We start from the raw sequence: 20,907 nt of genomic DNA, 5'->3' as shown, positions 1-20,907 counted from the left end.
CAAAGAAAAATAATAAGAAATCTTAAAGAAATATAAAAATAAATATTTAAATAAATAAAAATAATATTAAGGAAATATTATAAATTAATTTTTTTAAAGAAACAATAAAAAATCCTAAAGAAATATTAAAAATAAAAACCATAAATAAAATTCTAATTAAACTTTAATTTAATCTTAATTAAAATCTTTATAAATATTAATAAAATATTATGTTAAACTCTTATTAAAATCCTAATAGAATCTTAATCAAATCCTAAGTTAAATCCTACTCAAGTTCTAAATCAAATCCTAATTCAAATCTTAATCAAGTTCTAAACCAAATCCTAATCCTAAACACATTCTAGATAAAATCTTAAGTCCTAAACAAACCATAGACAAATCATAAACCAAATCCTAATCAAATCCTAGATCAAATCCTAAATCTTAAACAAACTCTTAACAAATCTTTTAGCAAAATGGAACCTCAATAATTAATGATCAAACTCTTGATATCAACTCAAAATTTGCATTCTTCTTAATATCTTAGTTAGAAATAAGCACAAGAAAGATGAAATCAATTACACTTACCAATTGAGAGAAATGCAAGATAGTCTAATGAGGTATTAGGCAGCCTTGTTTTCCAACTTGAATACTAAACTTCCAGTGCCTACATCTCTTTTTTGAAATGTTAAATTGCTTTCAAATTGCTTTCAAATTACATTCAAATATTGAAAATTGAGTCTAATATCCACATAAAAAAATCACTTTAATTCAAGTTACAAATTCCTAAAGATCTTAGAAATATTCACTGACCCTCAAATTCCAATTTTTGAGATCTCAATCCACAAAAATCCTCATATACTTCAATCTAACTATTTTATTGATCTCAAAATTTGCATATACATTTACAATCAATACAATAATACACTATCCAAATTTCACCTATATATACACCACAAAATTCAAGAAATCCTAAAATTTGTAAACATATTTTTATTTATCAAATCCTAATCTCACCAAAAATATTATTAAATTTAAAAATTCTTCAAAATCTCAATATTATTTCAAATGACATAAAAATCAACGTCCAAAAATCTTTTTTCAAGTTTTCTCTCAAATTCTACTCTCCAATCTACAAAAAGAACTCTAAAATTATTGTATAGATGTAGTTTTGTACCTTGGGATCTAATTTTGATCATGGTTAATAACTATTTTTTTATTTTTTATTTTTTATATTAATTTTTAGTAATTTGAGGTAAGTTTTGTTTTAATATATTTTTTATTCTCTTTTAAATATGCCTAAATAAATTTCTTATCTCATTTACATTGATTTGGCTCATTTATGCCTCTACAAAGTAAATTGAAGTTCCTTCTACAAAAGGCAATATTAGGACCAAATTTTTTACTACCTTTCTATCATTTATTCTTATTTTTCTACTACATCATTCTACTAGGCGCTTCTACATTAACATCCATATTTTTATTTTTTACTATATAGTCATGTTATCATACAACAACGTGTCATTAAATTTTTTATGTTTTGGTATATTATTGGACTTGTATTTATGAAGTGAGTGCATATAAAACATGACCGGTCTATCTCAAATGTATACGACTCTTCTAATCTACAATAACATGAAACTTCATCACAAAGTAGAATAAACTGGACCAAAATAAATTGAACAAAAATAAATAGAATGGGATACAAAAGACAAAACTAAGCAATCTAAATTAGAACACAATAAAATAAGTTAGGAAGATAAAAAAATCCAATTGTATTAAGAAAAAGAATTTGAAGCCATATGTGATCAAATGCCCCATAAGACCTTAACCAATTCTATTTATACTTTGTTATATCACCCTAGACTTTTTAAAATGTTTCTAGATAATCGATTCTACATAGATAAATGTCTAAAAATTCCTTCTAAAAGGTTCTATAATAGGCCCCACTTAAATAACCACCCTAAATTCTTTCTAAAATATTCCATGATAGATCCTACCTGATCCTTTAATCTAACTTCAATTCTAAAAACTTCCATAACTTCTCAAATATGGTTCTAATTACCTATTTTTATGTGTTAATAATACAAATATCTTATCTATACCATGTTACAGTTAATCTTCCTCCACTAATACAAAACCTCATCATTTTGCTGTTGATGGTATCTCCAAATTGTTTTTTGGCAATTGGTGAGGTTTTTTGCAAGTTTCCACATTACATGGTGGATGGGATAATCTTTTTAAAGAACTTTGTATTGAAGTTGTAGATGTCCATTGCCATGACAAAGGTAAAAATGCTCTAAAACGTTGTCCACTTCATACTCTTCTTAGTAATCAATTACAATTAATAGTGGTGGTGGTTGGTATCGATCTAAAAAGTACATTGGCTTGATATGAAATTCCTTCAGTTATAGAACATAGAAGACTGGATGGACCCAAATATGTAGCGAAAGCTCAAGGTCATATGCAACATCAAAAATTATTCTAAAAATATAAAAAAGTTGAAGCCGTTGAGGTACTAGTTTATGGATTTGAGTTGATGTAGCAAGTGGCAAGTTGGCATTAGAAAATAACATGTCATAACCCTCCTAGAAGGTCTTGTATTATTGATGGTTATGTGCATACTACTTATGTCAATTTTATGTGATAAAGAGGCGGTGTTGTACCTCTTGTAATGCCGTTGTAAGCCATTATATAAACTCTATTGTCAGGTTGTTGGTATTAATGGAACGATGGAGAGTTGCTAGTATAATCGGATATTGACAAGTATTAAGAAAAAATGATAAATAGTTGGTACTTGCTTGAATACTATCATTATAACCAAACTCTAAGGGCATCAAGTATTCATCCCAATTATTATAATGAATCACCACAAATATCTGCAACATATCTTCTAAGGTTTGATTTACATGCTCTATTTGTTCATTTATTTGGAAATAGAAGATTGTAGACATGATAAGTCGTGTGCCTAGTAGCTTGAATAAGGCTTGAAAAAAACTTCTTGTGAAGCGTGGATTTCAATCTGAAATGATGACACAAAATAATCCATGGTGACAAATGACAATATCAAAGAAGTCTCGTGCTAGTATTGGGACATTAATATTTGAGTGCACCGTGATAAAGTGAAGTTGCTTCAAGAATCAATCCACAAAGACGACAAATGTGATATAATTATGAGGCATCTCTAATAAATACATAATGAGATCCATAGTCACCTACTTTCAACATACCGTAGGTAGCAAGATTAGTTACAATAGTCTAGGAGATGTGATGTTTTGTGCTTTATTACATTGACATGACTTGCAAGAGTGTAGAAAAGCTTGAACATGATAATCCAAACCTTCCTAAAACCATATCTTTGAAATTTTTTCTAAAATCTTTTCTTGCCCCAAATATCCAGATATTCGGATATCATATCTCTCTTGAAGTATGTGCATCCAAAGTATAGCATTGTCAGATACATAAATCTGCTTCTTAAAATAGAGTAAACCATCACTAAGATTATAATCTTCATACTATATATTGTCCAGCTTCAGCCGATTCTTAATCATCTTGAAATAAACATCCCGATGCATAGCTCCCTTTTATTTTACCTATTTGGTTAGATTTGAAGTGATATTATTAATGGTAGCGATTTCTACCTTATCTCTCTATTTTTCCTTCAAGTTTGATTCTTGTAATAAGTTGTCTAGCATAGTATATTGTTGCTCTTATTTGTACTCAAGCCAAATATCAAAAAGCTACAACTATTCTTCCTAAAAATGATGTTGCAATTTCATATTTTTTATATTTAAATTTTATAGCAAGGATTGATGGTTAGTCCAAATAACCACTGGCTTTTCCAACAGATAGTGTTGTTATACCTTTGTGGCATGTATAATCGCTAATTGCTTTGAATCACATATAGAATAATTGTGCTCTACCCTTTTGAGCTTATATGATTCATAAGCTACATGTTGAAGGTTCCTACCAAATTTATGTTGAAAAACCGTTGCAAGAGCAAATTCAAAAGCATCAATGTCAAGCGTACATAGAAGGTTGGGATCATACAGTTATAATATTGGAGCAGTAATGAGTGCCTACTTCATCCTATCAAAGGTACTTTTTTGCTCCAATTTCCATTCAAATGGGATTTATTTCTCTAATAGATTTTTCAATGATGTAGCAATCTATACAAATTGCTAAATAAAATGGTAATAATATCCAACAAGGCCTAAAAATGAGTGAATTTTAGAAGCATCCTTGGAAGTTGGCAAATCTTCCATTGCTTTCACCTTATCTTATTCCATATACATGCCTTTGCCTTTGGAGGACACCACATGTCCCAAAAAAGTAACTTCCAACTTTCAAAGTTTACAATTTGATTGCTTGAAATAGAAGTGATTATCTTATAGCTGGTACAACACTTCTCATAGGTGTTGCTCCTACTCTTCAAGAATTTTACTATATACAAAGATATCATCAATGAAGAAAACTACACACTTGTCCAAAAGGTCCTGAAACAATCTATTCATGTGACCCATGAAAGAGGCTAGAGTATTGATGAAGCCAAAAGTTAAAATCAGCCATTCAAAATATCTATAGCATGTATAAAATGCCATCTTTTTTACATCTTCTCTTATAATAGGTGTCTACCAATAGCCGCTCTGAAGATCCAACTTACTAAAGATGGTCACACTTTGAAGTTGGTGAAGAAGATCATCCACGCATAGAAGTAGATATGCATTCTTAAAATTTTACTTATTAAGGCCTCAATAATTGATACAAAGGCAATGTCCACCATCCTTCTTGGGTGCAAAGAATGCATGTGCTCCCTATAGTGATGTGCTTATTCAAATGAGGCCTTTTTCCAAGAATTTGTCCAATATCTTTCATAGCTCTTCAAGTTCTTTTAATGTTAGATAATAAATTGATCGACTTGCTAATTTGGCTTCAAGCAATAGTTTTATTTAAAAGAGAGTACCTCAATTAAGAGGCACGCCACTAGGTAGGTCAATTGAGAAAACATCATGATATTTTCTTATGAATTGATCTACATGTTCTACTTCCTTCATTATCTTTCCACTACTAGTGCAAGATTTGGAATCACCATATATACCAATTGCTTATGTTATATTTGTTTCTTCATAAAGTTCATTTCTACAAGTAAGTCTTTAATTACAAATTATCTTTCCTCTTCATTTCATATAGAGGTGCAAAGAATCAACTTACGTCCACTATCTCTAAAGGAGATTGTCCTTGCTATACAATCAACTTACTTATTTTCCATCTCTAGCCATGGCATAGCAAAGATAACATCATATCTAAGCTTTGACACCTTGAACCTCTCTTTTAAGACATAGGTATCAATCAATCTCAAGGTTTTTTCTTCACATGTCTGATTCAATACGTCTTCTTGATTATCTGCAAGATATAAACTTCTTCCACTGATTGCTTTAGTTTTAATTCGAAGTTGGTCAGTAATTTCAATTGAGATGTAATTTTCCATAGAACTACAATCTATAAGCACTCGACATGGTTGTCTTCTTAATAATCGTATTAGATGCACCAATCAATTCTTTTTATAATTGTCAAAGGCCATACTATTTGTTTTTTAGAGATAGTAGCTATTCCTATACTAATCCTTGATGCCTTTATTGGAAAGCACCATTTTTTTGCTTTGTCTCATTATCAACTTAGTGAATTTTGAGATTGTGAAATCACCTTATTTTGTTGGTGCTTGAATTTTGATATTTTGAACAATGTCTAATTTCATGACTTAGCTCCCGACAATAAAAATATAATCCCTTTTATACCAATATTTATCATCTTTATAGTATCAATGATCCTTGTAGGACATCAATCTCTATTGATATTGATTGTTGTATCATAGTATTAAATAGCAGTATAGGACTTTGTGCTATAGGTCGTGCTCTATAATTTTTGAAATCTATAGTATTGACCCTCTTAGTAATCCAAATTACCTCTTCAAATGTTTGTTTATTCTTTAGCTCCATTTCTCATTGGATCCTAGGTTTCAAACTTCATAGGAATCAATCCATTATCTTCATCTCTGAAACATTGCTAATTTGGAGACATAAGGACTTGAATTGGGAGATATAATCTTGCACCAATCTAGATTGTGTAAGATTTGCTAACTGATCACATAATATCTTTTCTACATTGATGTACTAAAATTGATTCTTAAACTCAATCTCAAACTCTTTTTAATCAAAAAATCTACCTTGAGCTCTGTAGCTTTGTACTTGATGTCATCACCAAATGGTCATTGCATCTTTCAAATAGCTAGCTGCATACATAATTTCTTCAGTGGTATTTGTCCCAAATAGTTAGAGGTATTGTCATATGTTGAAGAGCCATTGACATATATCTTCTTATCTTGAAGTCCCAAAATATGTACTAGGCTTACTCAATTTTAGCCTAGCAAATGTCAACTCCCTTATCCTCGAGGCTTCTATTTGCCCTTGCAAAGAAGCTATCTAGCCTAAGAGGTGTTGTATTTGACCCTCCATCTGGAATTATTCTACCATATCTCCCATGTTGTAATTTCTTCGCTAGATTCCACTAATATAATATCTTTTCACACGGACATATATATATAAGCTAGTAATTATCTATATAAATAGGTAGAAATAAATAGAAGTAGGTAAAAATAAGTTAATTCTATAATATCTTCTATAGAAGCTTTTAAGAAGTTACATAAATATTTTTTTGACTTTATAGGTCTCTATAATTGACTTTTTGGATTAAAAAAGTGGTCAACAAGTTGGCCATGTACCACACATGTTGTTAGCTTGAAGACCAAGCTAACTATGTGGCCCACACATAGAAAAACTTGCCTTGTAAGTCAAGGCATATGTTCTACAAAGTCAACACATATTGGAGGTCCTATAGAACATTACCATATAGTCCCTAGTTAGATAGTATATATAGAGACAAGAGTGAAGCCATCTTCATTCTTGTCAAATCTTTTTTTGCTTCTAGTCTAGTTTCAAGAGTCTCAAGTTTTCTTGTCTTTTGGTAATAAGCCATTCTAGTTTCTTTTTAATATACGTACTTCCTTATTTTTATTTATTACCCTTTTTTTGATATGAATTTTGTTGGTTTACACATCATCTTTTAGTTCATGTCCTTGATAGATTGACAAGAGTACACTTACAATATCAGAGCTTTGTCTTGTCTTGATTAAGAGTGGATTACTTCTTTCTCATGATAAGACATAAGCATATTAGAAGTTACAGATTACCCTCTTGTAAATTAATATTGTTCTTAGTATTTTCTTTGTCATCAAGCCCTTTCTTCTACTTGTCTTGAGTGCTATTAGATATTTTTTTGAGTATTATTTTGGCAAAGCTTATTGAAATGAAGAGTGCAATGGCACAAATGCAAGAGCAATTGAGAGAGTTGATACTTGCGATGCATCAAATTAGCTTACCACCACAAGGATCAACAAAAATGGCAAGAAGTGAGGATATAGAGATGATTAGAGCTGCTTCAATATTTGTACCAAATCATGTCTCTCTACCTATAGTGGAACATTCTTCAAGTATTAGAAAACTAATAGTTTCTTTGTTCAAGAAGTTTCATAGTAAAAGATCCAAATTTTGAAGATTTATTAATCAAATACAACTTGTGATTGAACTTCAACCTCAAAGCTATCCAATTCCAAGTTCACAAGTTAGATTCATTAGTACACTTCTTTTAGGTTCAGCTTTATCATGGTTTTCATCTTTTTTGAACAACAAGATCCAATATTGTATAATTTAGAGGTATTTTTGAGAGAATTTTGGTCCATATATGGAAAACATGATGCAATTCGTGTTGCAACCAACAAGATCCATATTTTGTGACAAAACAATTGATTTGTAATGTTATATGCTTCACAATTTTGACAACTTTCAATTAATATCAAGTAGGATGATGCTGCACTTATTAGCTAATTTTTCTATGGATTACAATATGAAGTAAAGAAATTGATGCTCAACTCACCTAATCTTCAAACATTGAATCAAGCAATTGACTTTGATGTAAAATATGACAATCAACTTTTTGAATTTCAATTTGAGAGTTGCACAAATAGGCCTCAACGTTACTATAATTTGATGGCAACACCAACATCTCTTCAACACATACATTCAAAAGTAGAGGATATGTAAATTGATATAGTACATTTCAAATCTCTTACTGAGCAAGAAAAGACTCATCGCTGTTAAGAAGGATTTTACTTATATTATAGAGAATCTAAACACACTCATGAACATTGTTCAAAGAAGTGATGAAATTACAAAATGAAGAGCACATTTGTCAAAGAAGACAATATATCAAAAAATGAATTTGTCCAACTTCAATAGGGATCATGCAACTGAAATCTTATACAATTTTTAATGAAGGTCCTATCCTCTCTTTAGAATCCTCTCCTTGTTTTATAATAGATGTACGTTTAGAACCTAATAATTATAAAGCCTCAACCTTGATAGATTCAAGAGCCTTAGCTTGTTTCTTAGATGTAGAATTTGTTAAAAGTCATAAAATACTATTAATACAAAAAACCAAATTTGTTCATGTAGAAATCATAGATGGTCATCCATTATTTTTTGGAGATATTAATTATGAAATACTTCTTATAGATGTAGCAATAAATGGTCACAGTAGTTGCCTAATCTTTAATATAATTAGATCTCTTTCTAATCTAGTCATTTTAGATTTATCATGATTAGAAAAGTATAATCCTTACATAGATTAGATTTCTTGTACCTTTGACTTTTCTAAAAGCATAATGAAGAATAAAATTAATCCAATAGAAAGTCATAAGTTTAGTAAAATTAAACTTATGTTTGTAGATATAAGAGCTTTCTTGCATGCTACAAAAGAAGGAACACCTTGTGTTATTTATGCCATGCTTGTTTTTAATGATGCAAAGACTTCAAGTTACATTCCCAGCCAATATCAAAAATTTCAAGATGTATTTGAGAAGAAGAATGCAGATACTCTTTCAAAACATTATTTCTATGACTATTCAATTCACCTTCAAGAAAGAGCATAATCGCCATTTGGACCAATCTATAGTTTATTACAAAATAAATTAGCTGAATTCAAGGAATATATTAAAGAAAATCTAACCAAGAATTTCATATGCCATTCCAAATCACCAGTAGGAATTCCAATCTTATTTATGAAGAAGAAAGTTAGATCATTGTGGATGTATGTTGATTATCAAGAATTCAATACGATCGCCATGAAGAATAGGTACCCTCTACCTTTGATATCCAAACTTTTTGATCAATTTAATCAAGCTAAGATCTACACAAAAATAGATCTATGGAAAGCATACAATCTAGTACATATTAAAGAAAGAGATAAATGGAAGACTGCGTTTCAAACTAGGTATGGACATTTTGAATACAATGTCATGCCTTTTAAACTTACGAATGCACCGATAGCTTTTCAATATTTAATAAATGATATTTTTTGAGAATTTTTAGATAATTTTATTGTCTGTTATTTGGATGATATCTTAATCTATTCTAAGAACATAGATGAACATGAACTTTATGTTCATTATTTTTTATAAAAATTAAGAGATGTAAGATTCTACACCAAGATAAAAAAGTGTATATTCCACACTACTTAAGTTGATTTCTTAGGATACATCATTTCAAATGATGCACTTATGATGGATCCTAAGAAAGTTCATATAATTATAGATTGGAAGATTCTAAAAACGATAAGAAATGTCCAATGCTTTTTGGACTTTGCCAACTATTATCGGATCTTCATCAAAGACTTCTCTCGAGTTGCAGCTCCACTTACATATTTGACTTGCAAAGATAAACTTGAATGAAGCAAAGAAATTGAAGCATCTTTTGAAACTTTCAAGTCAACTTTTATTTCTACACCAATCTTATATCATGTCAACTTTTCTAAAGCATTTTTTATAGAAACAGATACATCACACTTTGCTTTGGGTGCGTAATAATCACAAAAAGGAATAAATGATAAACTTCATATAGTAGCTTTTTATTCCAAAAACTTTCACCAACCAAGATTAATTATGAAATCTATGACAAAGAACCTCTTGCAATCATGGATTCATTTTAAGAATGGTGTCATCATCTAGAAGGCACTTTTAATCCAATAACTGTATATACGGATCACAAGAATCTCAAGTACTTTATGTTAGGGCGTGTTTTAAATTGTCGCTTAGTCCATTGGAGCATGTCTATATCAAGATTTGATTTTAAGATCATATATCGATCTGGAAAACTCTTTTGAAGAAGATGTATCTTTTGATGAAGAAAGTTAATCGAAAGATACATCTCCTTCTTCAGATCATATATCGACCTGAATAACTCTCTTAAAGCCAAAGCATTTTCATCTTCGAGTAATGAAATCAACATTGATTGTTGATTTGATCCTTGTGAAACAAATCCAATCAAGTATGTCTTTTGATCCTCTTGTTTATAATATTAAGAATCCTTCTTTTAAGTCCCAAAATACTTCTAAGTTTGAATTCAAAAACAACCTATTCTATCAAGGCATATATCCTACAAAATCAACACATATTGGAGGTCCTATAGAACATCACGATATAGCCTCTAGTTAGATAGTATATATAAAGACAAGAGTGAAGCCTTACACTCTTGTCAACTCCTTTCTTGCTTCTAGTCTAGTTTCAAGACTCTCAAGTTTTCTTATCTTTTGGCAATAAGCCATTCCAGTTTCTTTTTAATATACATACTTCCTTATTATTATTTGTTACTCTTTCTTTTACAAGAATTTTGTTGGTTTATGCATCATCTTTTAGTTCATGTCCTTGATAGCAAGTTGACTACAGATTATTAGTTTGGAATTAAGCCAATGATACATACAAATATACTATACAAGGCATAATTGCCATATAGTCATAGTTGAGTTTTATTTGCTTAAGTATATTAATATGTTTTTTAATCTATATGATTTTAAAACCTAGTGAAGGTATATTTAAACCTTAGTAGAAGTTACAAAATATTTTAAATACTTTAAATACTTAAATACTTAAATACTTTAAATACTTTAAATATATTTAAATACATTAGTAGAAATTACAAAAGAAAAGGCTTTGGACAAAGTCCACCATAATATCATAAGGGCTATGAGCATCAAAGACAAAGCCTTCCACCAACAAGCTTTTTATACCCAATTTAAGGGACCAATATCATTTGTGATGGCAAACACTTTTCTAACAACCTACAGAGTTGGAACAAGACAGTTTAATAGCAAGAGCATCATCTGCTATAATTACAAAAGATATGAACATATCTATAGAAAATATCTAAATTAAAGATATCACCTAACAAATACAAACTATATTAGAGAAGATCACTACAAAGATAATTATTCATAAGTTATAGAATGACTAGTAGATATAAACTTGGAAAAATACCAAAATCAACATTGGTATATGGATTCTAGTACAATAAATTATGTAATTAAAAAAAAAAAAAAAAAAAAAAAAAAAAAAAAAAAAAAAACTAACTAACTTGTTATAAAAAAAAGATCTTTTGATTGAAACATGAAAACTACAAATAGTAGAGTTCACAAAGTTAGGGCAATTGGTTCTTTAAATATAAATACTAATTTTTAAAAAATAAACTTAAAAAAATTCTTTTACTTATATTAAAGCATAGTCTTGTGGTAGTTGGTTTTTTAGCAAATGAAAGAATGGTTGTAGTTTTTACCAACAAAAAATTTCTTATTCTAGATGATAAAAAAAATCTATATATATATTAGCAATAGAAACTAAGGATTATTTGAGTGGATTAAAAAAAATTATACATATATCATAGCCACCAAAAGTAAATTTAATCTTAATAAATAAAAATATAGACCTATGATATAGACAATATGGACAACTCTATTATGCTAACTTACAACATCTATCAAGAAAAAAAAGAATGTATGGACTACCTACTTTTAATACAACTAAGAAATTTTTTGCCAATTACCTTGCCAAATGCCAATACTTAGAAAAGTTTCAAAAAAAATTATATAGAATATCTACATAGGTATTATAGTTAATATATACAAACCTTACAACGTCCATTTATAGTCTATCATTAAAAAGATCTAAATAATTTGTTGTATTTATAAGTAATATTTCAAAGAAAAATCTTGTCTACTTTACAAAAAGTAAAGATAAAACATGTGATAAATTTTGAGAATTCAAGGCCAAGATTTGCAAATTGAAAAAAATACTTTATAGATTAAAATAAGCTTTTATAGCGTGGTATAGTCACATAGATGGCTACTTAAAACAATAAGGATTACAAAAGAGTAGAGAAGACTAAAATCTATACTTTTTGATAAAATATATATATATATATATATATATATATATATATAGAATTATTTTATTATACTTAGATGACATCCCAATATTAAGAAATGACAACAAAAATATCTTATAGCTCAAAAAAGAAATAATATGTACCTTTAAAATGTTAGATTTAGGCTACATAAAGATCTATTTTGGAGTTAAACTTCATTATTGTCAACAAGGATTTACTTCTATTTGATGCAATATATAAAAAAGCTCTTAGAACAATTTAAGATGACATTTTTTATTCCAAAAAATATACCAATGATTTAAAAAAACAAAGTGAAGAATGAAACCAATATTATATTATGTGAATTCTTACTTGAAAATGCATGAGGTACTTAATTATAGAAGGTAAAAATAGAAATTGTAATAACAAGGTCCCAATAATTCTGATAGAATTAAAAATAAATTCCAATTAAAGTTAAAGAATTCTAATAAAACCTTGATCAAATCCTATTGAAATCTTAAAATATTTATTAAATAAATATAAAGAAATTCTTAAAAATTCTTTAAGAAAATTACTAAAATTCTAAAAAAATAAAAAAATCCTAAAAAAATTGAAAATAAAAACCTTTAAAATTAAAAAAATAAAAAATTTAAATAAAATATAATAAAATCTTAAAAAAATATAATTAAATTCTAATAAAATCTTAAATCCTAATTAAACTCTAATCAAATCTTAAATTCTAAATCAAATCCTAATCAAATCCTAAACCAAATCTTAATGAAATCTTAAATTCTAAAATAAATCTTAATTAAATCTTAAACCAAATCCTAATGTAATCCTCTAGTAAATTAAAATCTAAATAACTAATAATTTAATTGTAGATTTTGACTCAAAAATTATACATCGTTTAATTACTAAGTTGAAAACAAATATAAAAAATTTGAAGAAGATCAAACTTACTAAATAAAAGATAAATTCTAAAATATGCTTGGATTTTGATTGATCTCTTTTTCTAATCTTATGCTAATCTTTCAATACCAATATTTCTTAATTACACTGTTCAATGGCTTTTAAAATTTTTATAATAGCTATTAACTAATAATTTAATCATAGATTCAAATCACTTAAAATCAATGCTCAAAGAAATGTTTTCTAGTCTACTCTTAAACCTTACTCTTTAATTAATCAAAGAACCTTAGAATTATTGTAGGAACATGGTTTTATATCTTGGGATTTGATTTTGATCTTGATTTACAACCAATTCTTTGTAGATATTATTTCTTGATTTTTTAAGCTTATGATGCAATAAATTACTTCTAACTTCTTTGTAAAGAAGCTTCCATTAATTTTTTCTTTTTATCTACTTTATTTTTCTTCATTTATGGCCGTATAAAGTAAATAGAAGCTTATTTTTCAAAGAAACAATATTAACACTTATTAATATTACTACCTCCTTGACTATTATCTATACTTATAAGGTAATTTTTTTATAAATTTTTAATTAATATCTTCTATAATATAATCCATAATTTTTTCTTTCACTTAATAGTTATATTATAATACAATATTTGAATCCTTACAACTAACAAACTCACTTGTTAGAATCCTATTGATAGCCTATAGTATGTGACAATTAGTATAGGATATTTAATATGTAGTTGATTATTTTTTTTGGTATTTCAATACAGTATTCTTTACAAGCTTAGATTATTGCCTATTACATGGTTAAGTAAGTTACAACCTATTTTGTCAATATTTCTACAAAAGTGGAATACAAAGTATTTTTTGAGGCTCCTAGAAACGTACTTAATTTTATAGATTGCTAGCAAAATTATAAATTAGCAATACAATACCAATTCATTTACTATGTGATAATATAAGCAACATCAAATTAGTAAGAAATCTAATAATGCATAACAAAACTAAATACATAGATCTAAAATACCATTACATTAAAAAAAAAAATTAAGATGGAAGCATTATAGTAATCTATATCTCTACCAAGTATCAACAGGGAGATGTATTTATTAGACCACTCTTGAGTCTTTAATTTATTTACAACTAAACATTGGCTAGTTTAATAAAAATGCCAAATTAGAGTCTTATTGTATAGAATTATAATTCAATAAGAGAGATTAAAAAGGAAAACAAAACAAAACAAAACAAAACAAAAATTCTAGGATTCTACTTATTGAATTAAGTTAAGAAAAGCCTTAATCTCTTATAGAAGCTTAAAACTCTTATATTCTACTCTACTAAACTGGCCACCTAGTTGCAACAATTGGACCAAAATGCATAGAACCTAAAAGTCATATCTTTACAAATTGCATAGAACTTCTTTACTTGCATAAAAGACAAAATTATAAAATTAAAGCAAAACTCTTGAAGCAAGAACATATTATTGCTTCATATAACATCTTATGATATAGTTGCTTTGACCAAAGACAAAGGAGTATATTCTTGTGATATAATTGCTTCACTTAAAGGCAAAAGAGCTTATTCAGACTTTATTGCACTTTCTTTAGTTTCTTCAATAATCTTGTCCTTGATTAGTGATCTTCATCAATATATGGAATCTACAAGATGAGTGAAGGTAATCTTCATCAACCTACAGAATCTAAAAGGTGGATGAAGATGATCTTCATCAATCCATGGAATCTATAAGGTGGGTGAAGGTCTTCAAAAATAGTAAGTTATAAACTTGATGAAGAATTATAAACAAAAACTATAAGATGAGCAAAATCAACTCCATGTACATTGAAGAATATCCACAAAATTAGACAATTACTTTATAATTGGAAATTAAACAAGAAAAACTAAGAATAATATTCTACCATTGAAAGTTCATCAACAAAATTCCTAAGGTGTTCGATAACTTGTATTTGCACTAATTAATGTTGAATCATCCATAATACAATGAGGTGTTGGATTATGGAGGGAAGGGGGGTTTTGATAAAACTCCCAAACATCTCATTAAAGTGACACCTCTCTAAATACTTCGCATCACCTTCTCCACAAGACTTATCCCATATCAATTTCACCTATAGTAAATCACTTCATCCACAATACTTGTCCCTCATTATTTCACCCACTAAGCAAGTTGAGCATAGATTGTTAGTTTAGGATTAAGCCAATGATACATACAAGTATACTATACAAGACATAGTAGTCATACAGTTGTAGTTGATCTTTGTTCGCTGAAGTGTATTACTCTGTATATCAATCTACAAATTTAGCTGTAATCTGCCGTATTACTTGATTATTGTTTTCTTGGTAGTTTCTCTCTTTGATCTGATGTGCGACTCTTGGGTGGCCTCTTCCGCATGCGCCTTCAAGCAATTTAGAATTTAGAAAAATGCCGTGATTGCTGTGACAATTAGACGGTGCACTGTTCTTCAAAGAAACCGGTATCGCAACAAATCACCAAAATGCCGAAGGTTGCAGAGGCCTAGCGTGTAGGGCAATCATCAGCAGGTACATTTGACTTTCTGTGACATATTACATTCTATGCTTAAGACCCCAGCTGTGAATACATCGGTACGATGATTATTTGCAAGAATTATTGCATATTAAATCTCATTGTTAGCTGATCTACAGACATGTTCCCGGCAGAATAATAACATACTGGTTTTCTAAGCATCAAAAGACCCGTTGTGCTGCTCCGTTCTTGTCCTCCAGTTTGATTGCTCGGTCGGGTTGTGTATATACCACTGATTGCTTTATTTCTTCACGCAGTAGTGGAAGATTTACTTGTTTTTCTTCTTCTGCCTTCTGCTACTTTTACGACTCTTAGCAAAGAAAGCAACTGACCAGCAGTCCCTACCTAGCTTCAACCCATTTTTTGTTTTCCACTGAAATGGACATACGTATCTTTACCTCGACTGATGTCGAGTGTATCAGAGGTTGCTTTCTTGTCTTCTCTCACTTACACTGTACTATTGAAACTCACATATTATTTTGCATTAGGTTATTGCGCAGCATGGGGCTGTTATTAGTGCATTAATGAAAATTTCCATTGTATGCATGTGTTTCTGTAGAGATTTTCTTGTATGAACTGTGATTGAGGTGAACAAATTGATCACGAACGACACTTCCCAAACGTAACTTGAGTGCAAGGCAGTTTGAGTCCCGGAAGTTGTTAGAGGAGGTGCTCCATGTCGAGAAGTTCCTGGAGGCAAATTTAAAAGGTGGTTTCGTAAATTGATTGGTTCCAGGTGTTACACGTATTTAGTTAGAAATAAATTATTCTGAGGAGGTGAGCAATGAATGCGAGGCATGTGGTACGGCCTTACCTGTGGAACCATACTCCCACCTCTTATTAATGACGTTCACATGGTTTGTGTCACCTCACTATTGATGCAGCCATTTGATGTCAGAAGATTTATGTCCATATCAACTGGCATGGAAGCCCACGTCCAACTGGGGGGCTCCAACTCTGTGTTTGACTTTCCGTATTCCGAGCGCGTGTTGATGGAGTTTGGAGTTGTGGCTGGAGGCATATGCATGACGTATCATATACTGTGCAAGATCATGCACAGTCTCTTGGATGGTTTTACTGGCACTAGTACTAATTAGCCTTCACACTGTATTATGGTAAAGTGGGTTTGACGCTGCTGATATTGCCTTTCTTGTCAGCTACCAGAATTCGGTGAACTAACCGCAGGCAACAGGGTTGTATGATATAACGTTAATAGCTCTGATAATTAAACTTGAGGAAAAGAACAGGTGTGAGGCTAAAAAGAAAGAACTTCACCAAAAGTATGAAGGTGAATTGTTGGCTCGGAAAAAATGGTGTACTTCCTCTATCTTTGAGCTAAATTGAATCATGAGTTAATTAAATAACTAAATTGAATCTTAAGCTTAAGTGGTGTGAACTCTTGATGGATAAAGGCACTTGTTATTTTCCCAAGGTCCTCTTCTGTCAACATAGGAGTTGACACCTCGAGATTCCTCGTCTGAAGCCCATATTGCACTTGCATTTCGGTGTTAAATGATGAGTTGTGGTGGAGTTTCAGTGGAGAATGCTGATGATTGGCCTTTATATTCTGTCGTTACTTATGTCTTAGACTGTCGTCATTGGGTACACGAGTTCACTTCTCGTTATCTAGTTGCAGCAGCAGTCGAGGTGCTCATAGCTGGTGCTCAAAATCTCCCTGCAGGTCTCGGCGATTCGTTTACCCTTGCGCACTGTTTAGGAAGGTCATAGCCTCACATTTGGGAACATGCAGCGACTATCTGGAGTACGACTTTCTCCAACGCAATAAGATGCAACAGCACCTGCCCCGGACCACTTCTCAGCTGGTCTAGGTTGCTTCCCATCAGGCCTGTCCAGTTCTCCAAGCTGGTATGCAATAGACTACCTCTCTATCTCTCACAGTTATGTTAGATTGCTTCTTCAGTTTCCAATCTTGTCCATTAAGCCTGCTTTTCCGCTCAGTGACTGCTCGAGCATCCGCATTTTGATTTTGGGATTTATGCTGTTGATTTTGCGGGGGATTCAATGCTTTACCCCAGTGAAGTCACTGACATGATGATGCAGTTTCCTAAGCACCATGAATGAGGAGAAATGCTCCAATGTTTCATGGTTTGGATATGAAGCACAAGAGGGGCTTCTGCTTGTTTTAACACAGTGTCGTTGATAGAATTTTCTGACATAGATGAATTTCGGTAGTTTCGAAAGAAACGGCCACACAAATTTCCAGTGGTAAATGTGGGTTCCTATGTTTCGATGCAGGTGGAGGAGTTGGTAATGATTTGAATTGCAATGGATAGAAAGAAAGCGTTCATTTTATTGTGTCTGCAGCTCCTGTTATGGTGGACGACAACGGCGCGAAGCACCCCATCAGGACCTATAAAAACGATCGTGTTACTGGTTATGGAGAACCGCTCATTTGATCATTTCATGGGTCTCATGAAGAAGACGAACCCCTCGATCGATGGGCTCACTGGGATGGAAGATAACCCCACAAATCCAGGCGATCCAGGAGCTGCTAGAATTAGAGTCTCGGACATGGCTGAGTTGGTGGACCCTGACCCAGGGCACGAATTCGAGCAAGTTGCGGAGCAAATTTACGGATCCATGGAAAGGGTGAGTCTAACGACGCCAACCATGGACGGGTTCGTGGCACAAGCTGAGTCCGTAATGCCAGGTCTGTCGAAACGGGTGATGAGTGCTTTCCGACCCGAAGTCGTGCCCGTGACGACCGCATTGGCCATGAACTTCGCCATATTCGACCGATGGTTCTCGTCCGTGCCGAGTTCCACACAGCCCAATAGGTTCTTCGTCCACTCGACTACCTCAAACGGTCTTTTATCCAATGATAAGGGCACTCTTCTGAAGGGGATGCCGCAGCGGACTATTTACGAGGATGTTTACGAAGCGGGCCTATCCTTTGGCGTGTATTACCAGCAGATACCCGCCATGTTATTCTTCCGCAACATGAGAGCTTTGAAGTATGTGCAAAACTTCAACCCGTATGATCGATTCAAAACCGACGCCATGTCCGGGCGACTACCCAACCTTGTGGTAATTGAGCAGCGCTACTACGACGTCGCTGACACACCCGCGAACGACGACCATCCAACGCACGACATCTCCCAAGGCCAGAAGCTTATCAAAGAAGTGTACGAGATTCTGAGGGCTGGTCCGCAATGGAATGAAACGTTGTTTCTGATCACATATGACGAGCATGGTGGATTCTACGACCACGTCCCACCACCTGCCGTCGGCGTGCCGAGCCCAGATGGCGTCAGAGGCCCCGCGCCCCATTACTTCAACTTCGACAGGCTGGGAGTGCGCGTACCGACGATTGCCATTTCCCCGTGGATCGAGAAAGGCAAAGGTGAGTTGGAAAAAAGGTGCATGCAGTGTGACACTTCGGACTGGCGGATAGTCAGATGCCCGGGTAGTAGTCCAGAAGTGACTCGTGTGGCCATTTATGATACTTTTTCTGTTTTTTTTTCAAATGCATTTGGAACATGAGTAGCCTTGCCTACAGATATTCATGAACTTAACTAAATAATCTTCTCTAGAGTTCCCTGCAGTTGCATATGTGCCATCAGGGTTCGTTCATATCTGCTCTGATCGTGCCCAACCGCAACCTTTGTTAGAAGACCTGCTTTCTAATCTGCAGGCACAAGTCGACAGACACGAATGAATCCTCTTAAGTCTCGTTGAGATCAAGTCTTCCATCTCTCCGTCAGATTTCCTCCACTGGCGGTTGCGAATTTAACAACTTATCGTTTCTTTTCTTTTGTGGCAGTGGAACACCGAGCTCAAGGCCCGATGCCGTCGTCAGAGTATGAGCATTCCTCCATTGCTGCCACTATCAGGAAACTCTTTAATCTCCCGCAACCTCCCTTGACAGCACGGGAGGCGTGGGCAGGAAACTTTGCGCACCTCATCTCTCGCACAACACCTCGCACCGACACCCCAGGTCTGAACACCTCGACGTCACCCAGTTCCCCTTCACGATTCCAGCCATGAATATGCAACGCTCAGGGTTTATTTTACCAAGAAAGATTCCCACTCCACAGTGTCCATAGAACACATCAGCCCTGCGCAACTTGCTCTTGTATGGAACCAATCCGGAGACTATCTATCTAACGGGGGGTGGGAAGGGTGAATGGTTGGTTGTAGTGGAGCTGCCAAGTCCGCCATGGTCACTGAGACACTCTCCTACAGTAGAATCAAGGCCATTGTCCGAGTTCCAAGAGGAGCTAGTGGTGCTGGCGAAATCGTTGAGGCGAAAGTTAGGAGACTGGGCGACATCCGAGGCATCATCGAAGGCTGAGGAGGAGGCAAATCCGTCGGGGATGAGCGTCGGAGAGGCCAATTTCTACGTCCGCGACGCTGTCGGTAGCTTCATGCGCCGGGCACGCAGCCAACTGACCGCAGGCAGGCATCCGGACTCCGAAGCTGCCCCTTGAGCCCATGCCTCTCGGCCTGGTATTAGGCTTGGGGAGCACTATTGTATCATTCATGCTTTGTGTCATGAGATCTTTCTCTTTATTATTATTTTGTTTTACAATTTTGCACTTAACTGTAAAGTTATGATTATTCTAAGGTGGGATTTCGAAGATTGTCAATGTTCTTTCTGGAATTTTCTTGGAATTATGGATTTGCCTTTGTGTTGACAGTTTTTGGGGACTGAGAATTAATACTTTTTTGTATAGACAATGTGTGCTGTAAGTTATTGTTTATTTTATTCTATTTTCTTTTCTTTAATTCGATTTTTTTCTTGATTTTCATTGTATTGTGGAACAATTTAGAGTAATAAGGCTGCCCACCATAATGGTTTTTAATTTATTTTTTAAAATTATTAATTTTCATATCATATATATACAAGTAGTTGTAAAAATTAACAACATAGACTTATATCTAAGGTCAAATAAAATGTACGATTTTATTTCATTAAAGAGATACTTAAATCTCAAATTGACTTAATTTTTATATAATAACTTGTATATAATTTTATAGATGATGAATGATATTTTTTGTTTTTTTATTATTCTAAATTTCAATTGTAGAATGAAGATTTTTCCAATCTTGCTAAAAAAGCTAAGAAATTCCTTTCTAAAATAAAAAAAATTCATGTTTAAATCTTAAAATAAATACTTTTAT

General features: G+C 32.3%; 1 protein-coding gene across 1 annotated transcript; it reads left to right on the top strand.

Annotated features, from left to right (window-relative positions):
- Positions 1–17,262: 17,262 nt before the first annotated feature.
- Positions 17,263–20,366, top strand: LOC112282185 (non-specific phospholipase C1). The gene is made up of 4 exons (XM_024519535.3): positions 17,263–17,628; positions 18,019–19,126; positions 19,547–19,720; positions 19,924–20,366. The coding sequence occupies exons 2-4, from the start codon at positions 18,049–18,051 to the stop codon at positions 20,211–20,213; spliced, it is 1,542 nt and encodes a 513-aa protein (XP_024375303.1). The 5' UTR covers positions 17,263–17,628; positions 18,019–18,048; the 3' UTR covers positions 20,214–20,366.
- The last annotated feature ends 541 nt before the right edge of the window (positions 20,367–20,907 follow it).

The sequence above is a fragment of the Physcomitrium patens genome, chromosome 5 (genome assembly GCF_059467195.1).
Source record: "Physcomitrium patens ecotype Gransden chromosome 5, ASM5946719v1, whole genome shotgun sequence".
NCBI lineage: Eukaryota > Viridiplantae > Streptophyta > Bryopsida > Funariales > Funariaceae > Physcomitrium > Physcomitrium patens.
This window is presented reverse-complemented; position numbering and strand designations above follow the sequence as displayed.